The sequence below is a fragment of the Haemaphysalis longicornis genome, unplaced genomic scaffold (assembly GCF_048455015.1).
Source record: "Haemaphysalis longicornis isolate Haplotype H1 unplaced genomic scaffold, Haemaphysalis longicornis Haplotype H1 scaffold_1, whole genome shotgun sequence".
NCBI classification, from domain to species: Eukaryota; Metazoa; Arthropoda; class Arachnida; order Ixodida; family Ixodidae; genus Haemaphysalis; species Haemaphysalis longicornis.
This window is the reverse complement of record NW_027526203.1, coordinates 309,554,422-309,576,341: the sequence shown is the minus strand read 5'-3', so window position 1 is coordinate 309,576,341 and position 21,920 is coordinate 309,554,422. Positions and strand designations below refer to the sequence as shown.

The window sequence follows — 21,920 nt, the reverse complement described above, 5'->3', positions numbered from 1 at the left end:
GGAATTCCAGCAGCCCTCATGAAGGCTTACGGCAACATTTTTGTGCCTGTCTTAACTTCCATTTATAATAACTGCTTACTTTTAGGTAAATTTCCTCGTGCATGGAAGATCGCTCGAATTTTTCCAATATTTAAGTCTGGTGATAAGTCAGCCGTTTCTAACTATCGCCCGATCTCACTCCTTTGTGTCGCCTCAAAACTCTTTGAGTCAGCTCTGCACAAAGTTCTTGCTGCCTGCGTCAAGATCGTTGTGCTACCAAATCAGCACGGCTTTTTCTCGGGTCGATCGACGGTCACAAATCTTGCAAGCTTTATGACACAAGCTTCGGCTGCAGTTTGTGAAAACGGCCAGTTGGACGTTATTTATTTTGACCTCAGTAAGGCGTTTGATGTGGTGAACCATCAGTTATTAATTAACAAGCTTGCTAAGTCCGGTGTAGACGCAAGCCTTGTTGCCTTGTTGTCCAACTATCTCCTTGACAGGGCCTTTTATGTAGATGTTAACTACAAAAAGTCTAGTGTTTACCCTGCAACAAGTGGTGTACCCCAGGGTTCCGTGCTGGGTCCATTATTGTTTTCTGTCTTTATCAATGATGTTTCAACAGTGTTAACAAACTCTTCTTTTCTTCTCTATGCTGATGATGTCAAACTATTTAGGCACATTAGCGGTGTTCAGGACTGCTGTGCCTTGCAGAGGGATGTGTCGGAATTATCGGTCTGGTGCAGGAAAAACTGCCTAATTTTAAACCCTACTAAAACAAAGGTTGTCACCTACAGCCGGAAAACCCACCGTCTGCTGTTTTCCTACAGTATTGAGGGAGCTCCTCTGCAAAGGGTTGAGGAGATTAGGGACCTAGGGGTACTTTTCGACAGTACCCTCTCTTTTTCTCCTCATATTCGGCTCATCACCCGGCGAGCACTCCGAAGCCTTGGAAATGTGTGTCGGATTACAAAGGAATTCTCTTCTCCAGATCCATTTCTAATGCTATACAATGCAATATGTATACCACAGTTAGAATATGCTTCTGTTGCCTGGAACGGCATCTCCAAATCTAGTAGTTATTTAATAGAACGTGTGCAGAAGAAGTTTTTATCCATATTTAAGCACCGTCATCACAATCACAGTTTTCATCCTGATTCTGACTTATCCATAGTCCCTTCCATCCCTTCCTTGAACTGCAGACGTATGCGTGCAGACCTTACATTTCTTCACAAAATTGTTCATGGTGACCTTTCTTGCGCAGACCTGCTTAACTGTTTAGAGTTTAGTGTACCACAAAGGCCCACCAGGTCGCATCGCCCGTTCTTGACCGCTGCGCGCAACTCCAATCATTCTCCTGTGCGCAGAATACAGAATTGTTACAACCGCTTCTTTGAACGCCTTGACATCTTCCAGAAATCCTTTACAGTTTACCGTACAACGCTGTTGAATACAGTATGTTAAACACCTATGATATGTCTGTCGTTCTTTTTTTTCTGGAATTTGATTTCTCTGCGGTTGTGTCTATCCAAATAGTTGCCTATGTTTGAAACTGTTTACTGTCATTTGTTCGTTTTTTAATTTGTCTCTACACTCTTGCCGTTGTTTTTGTTGTATTACTGTCAAATTTTGTTGCTCTGCCTGTCGTGCGGCCTTTACGACGGGCAGAGCAACATAGGCATCTTCTTTTTTTATTTTTTTACCTGTACCCAGGCTCCGCCTGTGCTTTATTTCTGTCATTTTCACTACTTCAATTTGTGTGTGTCTTGTCGCTTGTTTGTTTCTTGCTATATGTTTCTTGTATTTTGTTTTCATGTAACTACCCGTGCGCCAGCACTCAGGCCTATGGCTGTTCCTGGGCACGTAAATAAACATGATTGATTGATTGATTGATTGATTGATTGATTATTATTATTATTATTATTATTATTATTATTATTATTATTATTATTATTATTATTATTATTATTTGCATGCATTTCCCTATTGCTCTAGGCAGTACAATGTGCATATACATATGTATGTGTGTGTTTGTCAAAGCGCGTAATTTCTTTTGATTTTGATTGATTTTGGGGTTTAACGCGCCGACGCAACGCAGGCGATGAGGCGCGCCGTAGTGGAGGGCTCCGGATTAATTTTGACCACCTGGGGATCTTTATCGTGCGCCGAAATCTCGTACACACGGGCGTTTTTGCTTTTCGCCTCCATCAGAAAAGCGGCCGCCGCGGCCGGGAATCGAACCCGCGACCTCGTGCTCAGCAGCGCAACGCCTTAGCCACTGAGCCACCGCGGCGGGTATAATTTCTTTTCAGTGTAAGAAATGATATTTTCGCTTTTGCGTGTGTGAGATGTGCACATCTTACGTCGCCTGTTTCCTTTTATTTTTGTTTTTGACGGGTATTTGCAAGCAGAACGGTTTCACGGATATTTGCAAGCAGAACGGTACGATGTCCCATTGTAAGTACTGGCAGCAATTCTTGGCTACGTTCTGGAAGCATTTCATTAAAAAAAAAAAACCGTTGAGAAAAATGTTGCAGGCTCCCTTGAAAATTAATGTTGTTGCACGTAGAAAATGATTAAAAGGCAATTAATTTTCATGAGAAGAAATTTGAAATATACTTATTCACTTTGAACCCATCTGACAAATGTACGTAGAAGTGTATCCTAATTACTTTCACGTGTATTTTTCTAATCTTATCTCGGCAAAGGGGCCCAGCTCCTTCTTGTGGGTGGGGGTAGCTGTCGTAATGAAATTTAATTATCTTCCAAAAGTAATGTTACCAGTAATGTCCAAGTGCAACTGCTCATGTCGGCTGAGCTCGCCTCGGCAAGAGGCCCCACTTCACTTGTGAGCTTTTTTGCAAGGGGTAGCTTTTTTGCGCCTCCGGCTCCCACTACCGAGACGCTCTATGTGGCTCGGCCGAGCTGCGCTATGCATATTAACAGGACCAAAGACGGCTGGCATCCTTCGGCTGATGCCTGAGCTTTCATTGCAGAGTTAAAGGCTGGGTTTCACGTGTATAAAAAAATGGTTCTTGGTATTAGACAGGCTCTGTGGAAGCCACGAGGATGGAGGGAGCGGGGGGGTGGCGGAATTGAATACGTTGACCTGGGGGGGGGGGGGGGGGGGAGGAGGAGGAGTGACGATGAGGAAGGCGGGAGTAAAGGGTGGTGGAATGTAGGGGAAGGGAAATGAAAAGAGTTGCGAGATGATACAGTGCGTGCAGTGATGACCGCGTCTGTAGGTGAAAGGGACGGGATGTCGGAGATCCTGACTCACCCTGCAAGCCCGACCCTACCGAATGTATAAAAATAATTGCTTTATGATCATCGTTTATTGAGAATCCACCATGTAATCAGCCCGCATGTGCAAATTCTGTCGTCTGGTAGCAGGTCTTCGTTACCTATATTTGGCCACTGGAGGAAGCCAACACTATAGGTCCAGTCGTCAAGTACAGGCAACGTCAGCCATTACATACCCGCTACCAATAAGTACACCGCTTAATGGATTTACGTTTAAAGTCCTTCCCATTCACGACCCTTCCATGATTTGGCGGTGCATTGAACCAGTTCCATAAAGCAGAAAATAAGTAGCGCCGAGGCTCACTCTCGGGTGACCATCACTGACGTGGCGCAGCCAACCCATACTGGTTTGACTTATGGAGCGTGAACGGGGGGTGTTCCAACTCCGCCGTCAGCACGTGCAGTGACGTAACGCCAGTGTAAACAAGAGCCTTCCTCCTGAAAAGCCAGAGTTATGAGATTTAGTCCAGCTACAGTGCGCCCCTCTTGTGGCTTGATTCCCGCCGAGATGTTCCGGTCGAACAAGCTTTTCACTCCAGCCGTGATCAAGGCACGCCGAGGCTGCCTGACTCCGCTAGGCTGCCAGCGCGCGTGTGTATCGCCCTGCCTTGGAACAATGACAGAGCAACAGTTCACGTAAATGAAGAGCTGCTCAAAGGCCACAAGAAAGATATGCCCTTCTGGGGCAGCGTGGAAGGGTCGGCGTGTGGTATTCGTGTACCCCTACGAGGTCGCCAACCGCCATTTCTAGAAGCACTTCACAAACGACCCGTTTCGAACCTCATCTAGCTTCCTCGATAGGTTCTGGTTCTCCTCAGACGTATACTCGATCCATGATTTGTAGCCTGACTCCAATATTAAACCAAGAATGCTGGACATTACGCTGCATGTAGCTTGAGTTGCGGCTGTCTTAAATTTTTTTACCCATAAAGCTACGACTCAACGTTAAGGCTAGTACAATAACCCACACTACAGTTCGATAGTCCGTTTTATTAGCAGTAAGCGCTAGTGGAACGAGAGAAAAACCTTAATTATGTAAATTACAGGCAAAGACAAAACCCAACTCTCTGATCTCGAAGGAGGGGAGCGAAGATCTATGGATGTGTACTTCAACGGTATATTGGAACTTTGTTCAATGATCTCGAAAAAACGTATAAGCTCATACCTTCACAATTCACCAATGAACCGTTCTTTTCGTAACACGACCTCCGCCGCAGCGTAATCGGTTATTGCGGAGCTCGGAGTTGCGCTGTCACAAAGTTCCCGTTGAAATTTTGGCTTAGAGAAAATGCGGAACGCCGTTTCCTGGCTGCCAGTTAGCACAGAGAACTCGTTTGCCCGACTTACGCGGTGCATTGAGCTTGACGTCGGCGCGAAAGAGTTCATTTACAGCTCGCGTTGTCGGGGGACTTTGAGCCCAGTTCCTAATAGTGTGTACAAGGCGGGCGATCGAATTCAAATTTCGTCAGGCCGGAGAGTTATAGCGCGACGGAGCTTTGCCATCGCCGGAAGACAAATTCTGCGCATACCCACGAGGTCCCCCTTAAGCGGATCCGACATGTGGAAATTTTGTAATCCCGTTTCGCCCGCTTATTGACAACCCGCTTTGTTCTTTAAGGGACGTTCGCTGGTCATTTTCAGTTGCCCGGAAATAGCCTGAAATGCCGGGAGAAGGGCGTGAGTGCCAAATTGCATCGGCCGAGCACTAGCTGCAGATGTTACAAAATAAATGCCGTGGTCAGAAAGCCACACTTAGCCCGCGAGGTGCAGCGAAATCCGTCCCGATGCTGGAAATTGAGGAAGTATAGATGACAGCACTGTAGCTCTTTCATTCATGGTGTTGTCGTGAAGGTGAAACACAAGAAAGCCCCGTTAACTAGATTTTCAGTAACTTTATTTATTCCGAGAATTTGATTGTCTATATATCTTGAAATCAACTAATGTTAGCCAAGTGTTCCTTTTCCGCCTGTCTCTAAACGTTTTTGGAAGATACTCCAGAAAACTCCCAAGTGCTTCGCCTAAATTGCTGAAAAGGCCCTCTCGGAAACGTTGTTACACCGCACTAGCGAAGTACGATTCTGCCGGATTATGCTGCCTACAGATCCTTAACAAAGGCTGCGCCTGAAGATAATAACAAAACTCGCTGAGAACAGCCCCTCTCATGCGTCGAAATGTGCAGTTTTCCTTCTGGGGATATAGTTACCCCTTCGTTCATCTCCGCGGTTCTTGACACGCGGTATCTCCTCTTCTCCATTGGTGTTTTTTTTTTCGAATTATCCCTCGGCTTTTATGTCTGCAATAATGTTGTTTTCTTTCTGTTTTGATCTTTTCGGCGTATTTTTAAAGTCATCATCCACTCGTCATTGGCTCGGTTGTATCCGAAGGATGTGAGCCAATCAGCTTCATCTTTAAAAAAAAAGCGAAATGGCAAAGCGAAAATAACTACTACTGCCTGGAGTGCTTACGCGCGGAGACGTGAAAATATGGGAATGTAAAAATGAGCCTCAAGAGCCCTGTTTCCGAAATAATTGACGCTGGACGCTCCTTTCCTGCGCGAAGGCATGATATTCACTGGGGTTTTTTTCGAGTTCTGCCTTTCGTTGGAATAAATCAGTTGTTAGTAGCGCATCTGTACTGTCGGTCTTCTTTTCTCTGACGGGTTTTTTAGCTCTGCTTTTCTTGAAGAGCAAGAAAAGAACGGTTGGGTCAGTGGTGGCGCCCATGACACTATGCGACTGCAGCCTCAGATTTCCCTATGAAAGTCAACGCCTTCAAGATCCGCCATCGCTTAGTTCCTGTTTCGCTGAATTCAGGAAACCTGCTGGGTTCCTTCTCCACCTACCATGTTTCTTCCGTGTTCGCCAAGAACGCCCATCAGTGGTATATACCATGCAGTGAATATACCGTTGCATCGCGATTATACGGTTGCGGTTCTAAGCGACAGATCCTTCGGCAGAAATATCATGAAGGAACTTCCTCTTCTGTAGCTCTGAGAAGACGAGGAAGAGGGCAAAGCGATAAAGCGCCTCAACCACGTTAAGTGTGCGTTGGACGAAATAAGCGTGGAGGAGCCTCGGATGTATCTGGCGAAGCGAAGTAGCAACGCACCTCAATTCGCTGTATATTCCAGAGGACCGTGATAGCGTGGTCGTCGAGTATACGCGGTGGAAACGCCGGCCGAAACATTATGGTGGAACTTTCGCTTTAGTAGCTCAGCGAAAACTAAAAAAAATCGGGTAGGTTGCCGCTACTTAAACTGGAAAGTTCACAAGAGCGGTATGGTTGGGTTTTAGGGCTGGCCTACCAATCGTGGAAAGAAGCAACCCACGCTTCGACCGACGAGCTCCCCTAGCGCAACTTCCGACAAGGTAGGAGGACTTAACCCACACGACAGACAAGTTGCACCCTATATAAGACACCTAATCCGATACAGTATTCCACTACCGACACACTCGCCAAGAGATCCCTCCTCCGCACACCCACTCACCGACACAGAATCGCACATCTAGCGACTTCAACAAACAAATATGCCGTACAACAAAGCCATCCTGTCCCACATTCCCCTCCCGTGTCACCAACAACTACTACCCGGACTGCAACATCACAGCCGCTCCCCTCACCCCGCAATCTTCTCTCATACTCCACAGAATTGCAAATGCGTGCTAGCCACCACAGCCTGATGAACCGGCCATCCGAGATGCGATATCACGTGTTGTAGGGAGGCCCTGCAGTGTTAGGTTAAAGCGGAATAAGCATGTATTCCTCCTCCTGCCCTGCTCATTTGCCTACGTACTGCCCCCGCATTTGCCTACGTCACTCTAAATTAATAAACGTAGGCCAAATTAGGCTGAATACAATTAGTCTGCAACTCGGCTAAGAGGAGCTTTGTGATGACGGTGTACTTTGAGGAGTCTCACGTTACCAGCTTAACGGGATCGCAGTTACGCTGCCAAATAATGCTGACTCCACTATTCCTTACTGCTTGCTCCTCATACGCTTCTCGATGAGCTGAAAAACTACACTTGAAGCAAATTTGATCCGCGTGAAAAAAGAAATGGACGAAAGACCAAGCACTAAAACAGACACAGACAGCGCCAGTCTGTGTCTCTTCGCATTCCTGGCCTTTCGCCCCATTTATTTCGCTGAGTTCGAATTTCCTCCAAGACCATGAACCAACTACCTCAGACCAGAGTCCTGTAAAGAAGAGGCAGCTCTGTTCTGCATGACTTCTTCCAGAGATAGGCGCTATAACATTTTATACATAGCGGAGTCATGGAAACGTACGCAATCTCAATTCAGGGTATCTTTTTTGCGTCTTTTCTTCTCTGTAAATATACACTCTTCCCAAATCCTTCCAACCAATATTCGATCGATTCTTCGGAAAAAACGTCCCCATGTGCCAAGCAACAAAATGTCCGCTCAGCGGAAGGTACAGAGTAGTGGACTCACAGTGCACATCCAGCGTCCAGGAGTCCTCAATGGACGCACCCTCCGGAATTTCGGGATTCGTGGCACGGCAGCGCAGAGGCCGCCCGCTGTGGCTTGGCGCCGGCGTGAACCGGACCACGCTGACACTGACGTCGTTGGCCGCCCTGTTGCCACCGCCCAGGGCGCTTGAGGCGAGCGGAACGCCGTCCAGATCCCAGGTTAGGTTCGCTGGTGGCCTGGACCCGACGGCTTCGCACTCTACTTCGGCCGGGTAGTTAGCCGAAAGCGGGCCGTGTGCTCCCCGGATGGTCACGCTCACAGGCTTCACTGCGTGAACAGAGCACAGGGGGAGCAGTAAGTTCAAATCTGTCGTTTAAAGGGACACCCAAAGGCTGGATAACTCTTTGTTTAGCAAATCGTAATTTTTCATGTACGCAATTAAAAATTCCGAGAAATTGCCAAGAGTGCGCACGTGTGCGCGGGCTTCGCAGCGACCACCCGCCAGGTAGAAAAACGAAGAAAATGGCGAGCGTTCGTGTGTGCGTGCATCGCGGCGACCGCTCAGAATCTCCGGAGCGCGTTTGCAAGCAAAGCACACCCACTTATGGAGACTGGCCAATATTGGCAAACAAAAAAAAAAATCCAGCGTTTGCCGTAATCGTGCCAGCACTTGCTCGGAAAGAGAAAGACCCGTCATAGCGTGCGCCCCTCCGAGTGATGTCCATGGATTATCACTTCCAAAACAAAAATAGGAAGCTCACACTTATAGTAACACTGATGGAGTAAAGGTCGTTACCGCGAACCAGCAAATAGGCTGATTGATTGATTGTAGCGTTTAACGCACCGACACAACGCAGGCGATGAGGCGCGCCGTAGTGGAGGGCTCCGGATTAATTATGACCACCTTAGGATCTTTAACGTGCGCCGAAATCTTGTACACACGGGCGTTTTTGCTTTTCGCCTCCATCAGTAAAGCGGCCGCCGCTGCCGGGAATCGCCGCGGCGGCCGCTTTTCTGCGTACAGCTTCGCTAATTTCAAGTCTTCCGCATTAATGTGAGCTTCCTTCATTATATAAACTCAAAAATCCCTAGTTTTGCACCTCCCTGGGCCTTCGTTCGACGGCTAACGACGCCTTGCTTTCGGAGAAATAAATAATTAAAACTAGCATCTCCCGCTTCCGCTGCCCTAACATATTTAGGGACGTTAAAGGGAACGTCACAAAGCGCCCAGAATGAGCCGGTGCATTGCGACCTTCGCTATCTTCCCGAAAGTATATTCTTATTGGCTGTCAGTGTCTTCACAAAGATCAGGATATAATCAGGAAGGGTCTTTTCGGCGTCACATTGCTAAAGCGGCGTCTATAGGCAAAGGCGGCCATCTTTCCCCGCCCCTTTTCGCCGTCCGTAGCATAACTTTCTGGGGAGGTACTGCCGCCTAGGAGAACGTATAGAAAATACGCGTAGTCAGCCATGAAAATGGCGCTAATACTCTCTGGGGTTGTTCATAGTATATATATATATATATATATATATATATATATATATATATATATATATATATATATATATATATATATATATATATATATATGTATATATATATATATATATATATATATGTATATATATATATATATATATATATATATATATGGTTTGGAAATGAGGGGCTCGTTAGGAAATACAGAAAGAAATGCCGGCAGTCTACAACGCCGGCAGTCTGTATGCAGGGGGATCCTGAATTAACATGTACGCACCTATTTAGCGCGCTAGACCCCAAGGCGAAACATTTCAACGAAATCGAAGCTGAAACAAAGCCTTCCGCATAGGCATCTTATATTGCATTGTTTGCCGTCAAAAATGTCTGCCTTTTAAAAAGCACACGCACAGCAAACGTTCTTGCGAACATCTATTTCACGTTCACGTGTCCCTGCCTCATAGTTGATTGTTTCATAAAGACGCTTATCAAAACTCCACCAACCCCGTTTCGCTATTCGCAATTCGTGATGGCACATTTTTTTTTTTTAATTTCAGTTACCAACGTGCGCTCGAGTGTTACCAGAGGCCGACACGGAGACCTCCGGTAACACTCATGCGCACTTTCCAGCTCATTGTCGTAAGTGCAGATGCAGTCCTGTTTTTTTTTTTTTCAGAGCGCCTATATTGTATCCTGGAATCTAGAGCAGCTGACAGGGGAAATAATACTTTGTACTTCAGAAGTTTAGACCAAGGTCTCTAGAGATTAGTGCGCGGGAACACTCATACATCATGAATAGAAAGTTCGAGTTTGATTAATTCTGAGGATTGCTACGCCCGAAACAGTATCATGCTAATTTCAAAGTAAACTGCACATAATCAGGAAGATACTATGGAAAGCCGATCAAGGGTTGACGAAATACCAGCAGCTTCCTGCCACTGCCTTAATGAGTTCACAGAGAAGGGTTTGTTTAATAGCGGCCACCAACAAAAGCCGCCGACAGACCAGACAGCAGCGGGATCGAATTGGTGAACTCGATCGGTTCCGTTTTATAGAACCGTCTCATTGACAGCATGTAGTCGGCTCATTGACTGCTGTGTTTTTGGTATCCCCCAATGACGCCACTTCCGTCACTTTGAAGCTGAAAATTTGAGAGTCAGTCAATATTTGCGATCATTTCTCGGGACATGTCCGTCGTGGCCGGAAGCAGGTGGAGGGGGTTAGCTTCGGCTGGCTCTTATCGATTACAAGGGTGTCTGTTGTTCTCATGGTCTCTCTTTTCTTGTCTGTAAACAAGTAAAGAACCTGTGGCGTGACAAAGATTACTACGAAATTAGGCTTCAGGGCTCGTAAATGAAAAGTAGTGCAATAATAGAGCAGATGCAAAAATCTTGCAGCCTGATTGCCCCCATACGGTCGCAGCGAAAAAAGGGTACAGTCGATATGCCATATCCAGTCACACACTCTCGGTATCACCTGCATGATACCGAGAGTGTGTCTTGTTCAGCCTGGCACTCTGCACGCACTAGCAGCAGCGGCATACCATTGTAACACTGCCGAACATACATTTACCCGTGTTGCGACTACGTATAGAGCGCTGGTAGTGTTGTGACTGCTTTCAAGGGGAGAAGTGCGTGATAGGTTGCGAAGTTGATCTCGCGTGAAAGAGAAAAGCCCTCAATGAAATTGTCCACATATTATCAACAACGGTTTGTCGAACCGTTTCGCTGTGAACCGGTAACTGTTATTTATTTTTTGAGTTCAGTTCCGGATCGGGTTCAGTGAGCTCAAAAAATAACGGTTCGGGTTCAGTTCCAGCAAAAATACCGTTTCGGTTCCGGTTTTCGGTTCGGTTCGGTTCCGGTTCGACACCCTGGAACAAACAAGTGGCATGAACATTTCTCACCGACGTGTTTTGCATAGCGGGTAGCGTACGCTACGCTACCCGCTAGCGACAGGGGGTGCCGGGACTGGATTGCGCATGCTCTCGCGGGCGCGGTGCGTGACGGTCCGCCCGTTCCTTAAGCGAACGCTCGCTTTCGCAGTCGGGTCCCTCTGCCCGCCGCCGCTGGCCTAGCGTAGGCTACCCGCCATGCTAAAACACTTCATTATTATCTTGTTCTCCCGATACGCCGGCTTCTGTTAAAATTAAATGGTACAAACTAAAAATCAACGACTGTGAATTAGAGTAATCTAAACACTTAGTGCATTTGTTATTCTTGACAATTGTTGACCCACTGCTAACGAGACTGCTCCCAACACGGGTCGATGAAAGAATGTTCTGAAAACACAGTCGATCCGCGCACGTTATTCGGCGAGTGTCATTCAGTCTTTCTGTGTGTCTCTGACCGAGTGACATTTTAAGCGAGTGCTATCGGTACAAGTGGACTTCGATTTGCGTGTTGACAGTTGAGATAAATGTGGAACGGTAGTACCCTAAAAAAAGATACATTTTGCTAAACTACTCTGAGGCCGTTCGTAACGGAACAGTGCACAGTGTTTTCATTTCGGCCATTTGTCAAGCATGGCCAGAGGATATACGAGAGAGAGAAGAAAATGGTGTTGGTTTTCTAGTCCACTCTATTGCAGGCGCTCTTAATATGCAGCCTGTCATTGTGCGCTTACTGCTTTCCAAACCGTCGTCAGGAAAAGCAAGAGATTCTGCGCTGTGGCCGGAAGGACCACCCGGTGAGGCTCGTGCCTGGCTCGCGTGCCGCAAAGTGAAAGCACATGCGACGGTAAAAAGTAGCAAGCGAAACCCAGGAGCCGTCCAGCGTGGCCAACGCATGTCCCGGTGAGGGCTCAGTCAATTATCGCTACGCTTCGTGAGTGCCGGTCACACATGAATCATTGGGAGGTCGTCCGCGAACACGAAGGGTAGCACGACCAAGCTCTGTGGTCATCGGCATGCAGGGCGGCCTGGACAACGACCGCGCTATCTGCGGAACCCCGGCACATGGTCGCCATGACAGCGCACAGGGGCGCCACACAATTGACGTGGCCACACGTAATTCTGCCTCCATGCGCTCGATAGAGAGGCCCAGAGGACATTAAAAGAACAGTCACATGCGAGTGGGAACATACAAATATGTTTAAAATGTGAGCTTCTCCCTTTTCAGATCGTTCTTTCGGTAGTCCAAGGAATTATGCGGAATTGTTAACTATGTAGTGGAATTATTCTTCCGCAACTGTATGATTTATACCCAGACATATTCACTCGATATACGATGGCGCAGTATTTATATACATTTACAAACGTCCCGCATTTTTTTTTCTAAATCGTGCCAAGCCCCACTTCAGCGCATCCCGTTCTGCTACCCTCAAACAAGCAAAAAAATGACACTGTCTGCGACTGCTCTTTTTTAGCTCTATACTGCGCTGGCCGGGCTGTAGCTGGTGTTAGCCAGTAAGGCAGCGCATAATGTCCCTTTGCAATGTATTGTCATTGTCGGTGGCGGTGGGCCACGGCGCTGCGGGGATTGTGCACCACGACCCGCGTGACATCTGGTGGAGTGTGCGGGTTTCATCCCCATCCTGGACCCCAGCATAGCATCGCATCGGCATGGACGCAGCCGTTAAGGATAAAGAAGCCGCGCCGGGCAGCCCCAACCCAGCCGAGACCAGAACACGACTATGTCCCCGGCCTTCTGTTCCCAGCCCGTGAGACCCAACTGAAGACCAACCGAGACGAGCCATGCCCAGACAAGCCGCAGATGTTGCGTTCCCCCGCCCTTCCGTCCGACGTGGCTCCAGGACCTTCGACGCTTCGTCGCGACTGCAGACATCGTTGTTGCGGGGCCACACATCATCAACATCATCATCCTCATACGTGGTGCCAAATGATTCGTCATTGCCTTTTTCATCGCAGCCGTCATCCGCATCCAGTTGTCAGCATGCCTCTGCCTCGAGCGGGACGGTCATGCTCGACCGGTGGGGGTGATATCACGGGACGTGGTGGACAACCCCCGTGGCGCCGTGGCCCACCACCACCGACTATGACAAGGAAGAAGATGTCTGCGGGGCGCACCCAGCCCGGGCTCAGTTATGGCTGCGTGTAAGTAGTTCTTCCCATTATTCAAATACATCGCTTTATGGTTCGTGTCATTCTGCCGCCACGTTACAATATAAATCCGTGCCCGCATAACTTCGTCCTGAATGATCCTGTTAGGGGAATAGCGCGTCAAAAACACTTTCTCCTGCACATCCGCCACGTCTCTGAACCAGTGACGCTGCAACAGACGATGCATAGAGGTGGTGTAAACGAGCACAGAAGTTGCATAGTCACTCACAGGACTTCTGCGCCAACCACAATGTATCAATTTGAATTTAAAGCCGGCGGGGTTTTGGGGCGGGGTTTTATGATTACGTTCAGCCGGGATAACAAATGTTCGCAACAGAACCATTGTACAAAATGAATGATATAGCGATCAAACATCAAAGCTCATTCGATCTCATACGCACGTATGCTCGGTAACGACGACGCGAAGCAGAGCACGTACGTCTCACTTCCGGGATGTAGGTGCGCGAGGCTTCGATGGTGCACATTCCGTACTGCGATGGCTTATCGCTCGCCTGGCGTTGGTGTGCCAGACAACTTGGCTGGTATAGAATCCTGACATAAGGAGCAATTCTGAGCAGCGACTTAGACAATCAAATTACGGCTGACGATACTATGCTCTGAGTACATGATCGCAGAATTTATGACTATTACCTGTAGGCACACATTCAGGTATAAATATTTAGCCATCTTAGCAATTGTACAATATGCACGCATTTTTCTTCCCCCCCGCCCACTTTAAGCGACTGAGGAGGCGGAGGCCAGATGGGTAACTGTTGCATGTAGCCGCAAGAGCGTCCTCCCAGAACCCTTAGAGCTTGACCACGGCAGTGCGAAAACAGTTGCATTGGGTTGGTGGCGCGGCGGTACGACGAGGACGCAGCAGGGCTCAAGCAGACTAACGCCTACGAGAACAAGAGGAGGAACGGGGGAGGGGGGGCTCAAAGACTATCCGGTGACGCTGTCGGGCTAGAAAGTTCATTCATTATTTTAGTGTGGGGTTTAACGCGCCGTAACTAGACAGGTTATGAGGCGCACCGTAGTGGAGGTCTCGGGATCAATTTGGACCACCTGGGAATCTTTAACGTGAGCACGTTCATTCAATCTTGATTATCCAACCTCTCGAATAGCGCTACAGAACCACCGGGACAGTTAGGTGCCACGTCGCTTCGATGTTCACCACTGGTCTCGTCCAAAGGCATGGAAATTGATTTTAGAACTGGGGTCAAGTGGGCTGGTTCGTGCAAGTTGAAAACGTGAGAAACAGCGGGAAATAACGGGGCGCAGAGTAGAAGACACACACACAGCGCTAACTAACAACCAAGAATTATTGCGTACATGCTGCTTAAATACACATACACAAAGCAGTCGAAATGGAAAAGGACAAGTTGCAAATCACAAAAAATGAACATAAGTTCCTGTCGCATTGTCATCAATAAGTACACAGTTATTCATTTGAAAGATACACGATTTCATTTCCATACAGCAACACAGATGCTTTGCTTACAGAGTTATCGCCCCTATGAGTGCAGCAAAAATCTTCATAGATTTCACGTGTCCGTTTGTCCGCATATCTTTGAATGATGTGACACTCATCAAATTCTCGTTCGGACCTACACTGGCGACTGTCCGCAGACAAATGGCCGCTGACATTCGCTTTAAGTGAATTTGCATGCCCATGGAGCCGTACATTAATGCATCTTTCTGTCTGGCCAACAGAGCTTCGTCTGCATGTCAGGGGGATTTCGTAAATGACACACTGACAGCAAACCACGTACTTTACTTTATGTTTAGTCTTACATGATTTGCCCTTTCTACCATCATTTTTCAGCTTCGCACAGAGCTTGCTAAGTTTATTGGGCGAGGACATGAGAACCTGTGCGTTCGCTCTTTCAGTAATTTTCTTAACTTTGTGCCACACCTGATGCACGTACGGAATAACGGTTGTGTAGCGTTTCACGTTCTCGGCTTCTCCGTTAAGTAACGGTTTGTTCTGTTTTTGTTGTCGGAGATCCCGTAACAGGGATTCACCGACGCTTGATAAAAACGGAAGCTGATAACCAGCGGCTTCCAGTCTGCCGATTTTGGCGTCAAAACTATGTTGTGCTCAGTGCTCGCACAGCCTAGTTAATGCTGACTTAAAACATGATATGGCCTCTTTTTAGTATCTATGAATTGGCCGAATTAAAAAGCAAACGGGCCTTTTACGAGCGGAGTCCAAATTCCAGCCCACATACTCAGGGCTGAGGTCGCATGCGAGGTCCAAAAAACGTAAAACTTTGTCATCGGGTAGTTACTTCGTCAAGTTCAGGCATTTTAATTCGTTGTGAAACACCTCGAAAATTAGATGAACGTAATTCTTCCTTTGGTGTTCCTCAATCACTTGCTACAGAACTATATAATCGTGTACGTACCCCTACACTTTGGTCATGCTTGTATCCTTTAGAGCGTCCATCAGGCTTCTGTCAAAGCGAGCTAAATGCATATCACTTAATATTGGGCCGAGAGATTAGCCTACGCAGACACTCTCCTTTTGAATGAGCATGTCCCCATTGTGATTTGTGAGGGTAAAGCTAAGATAATAATCAGCAGTTCCATAAAACTGTCTACGGAAACGACGCACGCTTTCTGAAACTTAACTGCACCATGCCTGTCTATACTTGCGCTAACCTCTTCAGAAACTAACTTCTGCGGCAACGAGTAATACAAGTCTTTCACGTCCACTGATAAACCCCTCATGTTATTTGGACGTGAATTCAAAAGAAACTAATCGACCAGGTACGGCTTTCTAACTAAGCAAGGGTCGTCAACTTCGATTCGTGAAGGGGCTCAAGGGGGTCAAGTGGCGTTGCCATGGCTCCCAATACGAAACGATGACTCGGAAAAGGCAGTCGTCCTTGGGAGTTTTTGCCGAGAAGACTGAGAGGATGTTCCCCTCAGTTTTCTTTAGGGAAGCCACTAGCTTGATAAGACCGGCTCCTTCACGCAACTTGATGACCCGTTCTAAGATATTTTTCTAGTACATTATGGTCTGTCCTTCCTTTGCTGTCTCCTTCTTCTCTTGAAGCCTCGACCATGTACATCAACCTCATCGCCTTGGCAAGATGCAACGCCCGGCTACACGGATTCTCGGTAAGAATTCGTCCGTCCCTGCTGAGGTCATCTTGCTGTTCGGGACCGTGTTTCCGTCCGAGGGACACGCAAAACGTGTGTGTTGTATTTTCCAGTCCGAGGCACAGAGACAGGCACGATTTTACAGTGACTCCCATCTGGCTTTTAACCGGGCCAGACTACCATGTGGCCGCGGAGAAAAACAGTCTCAGCGGGATCTAGGCATCGCTAACAAGAGTACTGACTTCCTCTGGCTGCGGCTGTTGCATCAACTACCAAGAAACAGCGAGCCCTTGGTCCGCGTGGGCAAGCAGTCCTTTTGCTTGGGAGCCCCTCCCATCCTCCAGGTACGGAGAAGCTACTCAGCATGGGGCCGAACTTCTGTGTCAGCCCCAGCTTAGACAGAGTGGAGCTTCTGGGCATCGTCAGAACTGGAGCTGCCATGGTGAACGAAGAAAGTGCGGGTTGTTGCATACATGAAGCCATTGAAGCCCTGCCTAACGTGCACAAAAAAATGTTCACGCGTACTTAAATCCAAAGCAGCCCTGCTAGGTGAAGCGGACCGTCGTCTCCTGCAGTCCGAAGAGGGAGGTGGTTTTGTGCTGGCGTCCAGTGACGTTAACAATGAAAAAGCGGACAAGGCATATTGTAGAAAGCTTCAAGCCAGTCACCGGGGCTCATCTCGGGTAGATCAAGTCTCGAGACATTGCGTTGTGGGTGGAAGCCGGTGTTGCCAAGCTGGCGGCTTCCGTAAAGAAAACTGAGGGGACACCCTCTTTGTCTTCCTCTTAGCAAAAACTCACAAGGACGACTGCCCCTTCCGAGTCCTCGTGTAGGACCGGGGGACATGGCAACGCCACTTGAGCACCTTCCTACAAAAGTCGCTCTCAAGCATCGAACTTGACGACCCTTGCTTAGTCAGGAAGCCACACCGGGTCGATGAGTATCTTTTGTCTGCTCGTCCAAAAAACGTGAGTGGTTTCTAGTGGACGTCAAAGACTTTCATTACTCGTTACCGCAGAAGATAGTCTGTGAAGAGGTTAGCGCAAGTATAGACCGGCATGGCGCAGTTAAGTTTCAGAACGCGTGCGGGGTTTTCATAAACAGTTTTATAGAACTGCTGATTATTATCTTAGCTTTACCCTCATCAATCACAATGGGAACATGCTCATTCAAAAGGAGAGTGTCTGCGTAGGCTCATCTCTCGCCCCAATTTTAAGTGGTCTGCTTTTAGCTCGCTTTGACAGAAGCCTGATGGCCGCTCTAAAGGATACAAACATGACCAAAGTGTAGGGGTACGTAGACGATTATATAGTTCTGTACCAAGTGACTAAGGAACCCCAACAGAACAAGTCCGCTGATCTAATTTTCGAGGTGTTTCACAACGAATTAAAATGCCCGAATGTGACGAACTAACTACCCGATGACAACGTTTTATGTTTTTTGGACCTCACGTTCAAGTTCTGCCCTGAGCATGTGTGCTGGTGTTTGGACCCCGCTCACAAAAGGCCCTTTTGCCTTTTACTTCGGCGAATTCATAGATACTAAAAAGAGGGGGGGGGGTCATATCATGTTTTAAGTCAGCATTAACTAGGCTGTGCGAGCACTCAGCACACCATAGTTTTGAAGCCGCTGGTATTCAGCCTCCGTTTTTATCAAGCGTCGGTGAATGCCTGTTACGGGATCTCCGACAACAAAAACAAAACAAACCGTTACTAGGCGGAGAAGCCGAGAACGTCAAACGCCGCACAACCGCTATCCGAACGTGCATCAGGTGTTGCACGAAGTTAAGAAAATTGCTGAAAGAGAGGGCGTAAAGCTTTGTTTTGATTACCACGCCCAATAAACTGAGCAAGCTCTGTGCGAAGCTGAATAGTGATGGTAGAAAAAGCAACTCATGCAAGACGAAACGTAAAACGACTACGTGGGTTGATATCAGTGCGTCATTTACGAAATCCCGCTGACATGCAAATGAAGCTATGTTGGCTAGACGGGAAGTTGCATTAATGTACGACTCCAGGAGCATGCAAATTCACTAAAATGGAATTTCAGCGGCCATTCGGCTGTGCACTGTCGCCAGTGTAAGTGCGAACCAGAATTTGATCAGTGTCATATTATTCGAAGATATGCGAACAAACGCGCACGGGAAATCTATGAATACTTTAGCATCACTCAGACGGGAGATAAATGTGTAAGCAAACCGTCTGTGTAGCTGTATGAAAATGAATTCCTGTATCTTTCAAATGAATAACTGGTTACTTATCCATGACAGTTACAACTACTTATGTTGATGTGGTGCTATTTGCAACTTTTCCTGTTCTCTTTCCATTGCTTTGGAGATCTGTATTTAAGCCGCCTGCGAGAAATAAATCTTGGTTGTGTGTCTGCGCTGTGTGTGTGTCTTTTACTCTGCGTCCGGTTAGTTCGCGCTGTTTCTCACGGTGGAAATTTAGGTCATAACTTTCAGCAACGGGCTTTCGGGAAGGCTGCGGCCGCCTACATTTATTGTCGTCACGGAAGCCCGTCCGCAGAACGAAGCGGCCACGACCGGTGACCAGTGACCGCCGCACTGTTCCCAATCGTAAGGTATTTACTGGAATTGTAGGGGAATTCGGGGATTTTTTTTTTTTTTTGTAAATGCGCGGTAGTAAGGTTGGCGTGCCTGCGGTAAAGACGATTTTTACTGTTTTGCTGGCGATTATTGCGAATACGATTATCGCAGTGGCACCTCTCACAAATGGTCTGCTATTTGTGTATCCGAACATCTAACGCGCTCTTGACGCATTTATCTAACGATAAATGATCCCGAACACGAATCTGTCTAGGTTGAGCTCGATCCCATCGATTCTTCGAGTAATAATGTATTAAAAGAACGGTATTTGACCCCATTTAATACTAACCGTCATCTAACGCGCATGATCCGCTTTTTCTTGTACTTGATAAGTTGTCTTTAAAAACAAAAATGTATTCATAATGGGTGACTTTATTATACATCTTCTTGATTGTACAAACTCTTCCACTTCTAACTACGTCAGCTGCTTTTGTAGCTACGGCTATCAATCACTCATAAACACGCCTACACATCTAGTAAATTATTCTTCCCATTCCCTTCTTAACCACATATTTATCAAATTTCGATGTTACCGTTCAAGCAGGCACCATTGACTGTGATATCAGCGATAAGTTCTCGGTATTTTTTACGTGAAAAAATGACGAAACAGAAAAGGATAACCTGCAACCAATCTACTCTTGATCTTGAAAAAAGTTCCTGAACCTTATATAGAACCACGACTTGTACAGCATCTTCAATGTCTCCTGTCTGGATGTTGCTTTACAGTTATTTTCCCATGAAATCATTAATTCTGCCCACAACCGTACAACGCTAATAACCAAAGACCACCGAAAGAAGGGACATACATAATCTTCACATGGTGTATCTGTAACAAGCGTGCTGGATTTACAAGATTCACTTTTGAGCCAACTTTGTAACTCTTTATCAAGAATTTCTTTTATTTCATGCAACCATTGTATGCTTTTGCCTTATTACGGGAGGTGTGCCTTTATTATTTCACTCTATTTTTCTACATGTGTCACAGGGTGCAAAAGTATTTTGGTGTACATCACGATGCATACTGTGTAACTTATGTATATTATGTTCTCTATGTGAATACTTAGCTGTGCATGACTGCTGCCTGGAGAAAGCCTCCGACACGTTTCTTGCTTTTTGATTTTGGCACGGTCTTCCCGTCATCTCAGAAAGAAAATAGACTTCAACATGAACTTCAACCTCCCATAGGCCTCACGGCGCACCGCGGTGCCCTGGGTTTCCAACTACCTTCTTCTCTCTTTGAGTTAAAAGATAACCTCGATAGAAATTAAAGCGTGAACCTTTATAATTTGATCCTTTGAGCCTGTTATCTATATACGTCACTCGCATTTTTTTCATTACTTATATAAACTGCCAAACGCTGCTACTATGTCAAATGATTTTAAGAAATGCGGTGACAAAATGCAAAAAAATAGAAATATATTATACATTAACTCTGCTCAGAATAATCCGGTAAAATATATTTCTCAAGGCGACTTGTTTTTTACTGAACCTTCAAAGGTTGCTATGAGTTCGGCAATTACTTTTCAGCTATATGCTGACTACTCTTGTGCCCACATTCTGCTGAAGTTTCGCGCAGCCTTCAATACGTGTTTTTTTTTTCCTTTACCGCCCGTCTTTTGACGAGACTGAGGCTACCATCGCAAGAATAAAGGCTACCAGACCTCTTTTAGATGGTATTCATGAGTCCCATATCAAGCCTGTCCTTCATGTAACTCTATACTTTTTGTTGCATATTCAATCCAGTTTTCAAATTCGTAATATTTCCACACACGTTAAAAATGGCGATAATTATTCCTGTCCACCAGAAGGGTGACTCGCGAATCGTGGGTAGCTGCGGGCCCGTACCTATTCTCCTTTTCCTATATGATACTCTAGAAGTAGTGGTTGTGATTTACTTTTCACGGTACCTAGCAAAATTCAACCTACCTTCCACTTATCAGTTTGCTTTGATGCTTGCCTATCCATAACATTGTAACCGCATGTCTGACAGACAAAATTGAATGTTTCGTCAACGGAGGTTAGTTGCTGGTGCCCCTTTTATAGCTTTTCTACAATTCTTCCGGGCACTCAAATCTGCTTACGTGTTTTGAAGGGGAAAGCCTCGCTGTACTCACCAAAATCTTCTTAAATGCTACGCTGTATTGGCGTCTCTATCTTGGCCTTCGTTTCTTTCGGCGCGAATGGCTTCCACAAGTATGCTGGTAACGAACGCCACAGCTTCCTCAGAATGGGAGTTCTGTGGTGCACCCCAACAGTCACGCGCCACCACGTTCACATATCACTAGTCTAGCCCTGATTCTACGGCTGCCTGTGTGTGGATGTAGCGCGGTGGTAGCGCACTCGTGTCGTGTTTTGGAGACTCGAGTTCAAATTTTATACGAAGTGAGGCGTTCTTTTTTTTTTACTGTTTTAACGGTGGTCTTTTTCTGTACCGGACAACAAGTACGACGACGATGCTTTTTTCGAAACATAGGACACTTAACGCTTTCTCCTTAGGCGCATTTGACCGTAATGAACCCGACATTTTAGGGCGCCGCCCTTTGTCGCCCGTTCGTGGGCCGAGCCGCGTCGCCGTCGTCGTGACCGAGCGAACGATGGCTGGACCGACGAGTGAAAGAAAAAGCGAACGATGAAAGAAAGAAAAGTAGGAGAGTGCCGCGAAATTGGGAGGGGAGGCCGGTTCGCCATGGCGGCGCGAGCCAGCGCTCTCCGAAAGTGTGCGGTGGGGGAGGGGAGGGGACAGTATGCTGTGCTCGCACGAGGCGCTCGACGGCGCGACACTTGGCGAAAACGTGAGGGGGGCGTGCGCGTGACTATGATATGCGTTCGCTTAAGATGCATTTCGCGGTCCCTTCCTGAGACGCACTTCTTGCCGCCGACGCACAGGCTCATCATCGCTGCCATAGAGAGAACCGACAAGTTATTGCGGCCTGAGCGCACTGCTGCCCAGGTTA

At 47.0% G+C, this 21,920-nt stretch overlaps 1 protein-coding gene across 1 annotated transcript in view; it reads right to left on the bottom strand.

Moving 5' to 3' along the window:
- LOC144149906 (neuronal cell adhesion molecule-like) overlaps window positions 1-21,920 on the bottom strand; it is a 149,089-nt gene that overhangs the window by 90,247 nt on the left and 36,922 nt on the right. The window contains exon 2 of the mRNA XM_077681636.1: window positions 7,732-8,037. Coding sequence (XP_077537762.1) covers window positions 7,732-8,037 — 306 coding nt within the window. The remainder of the gene's footprint in view (window positions 1-7,731; window positions 8,038-21,920) is intronic.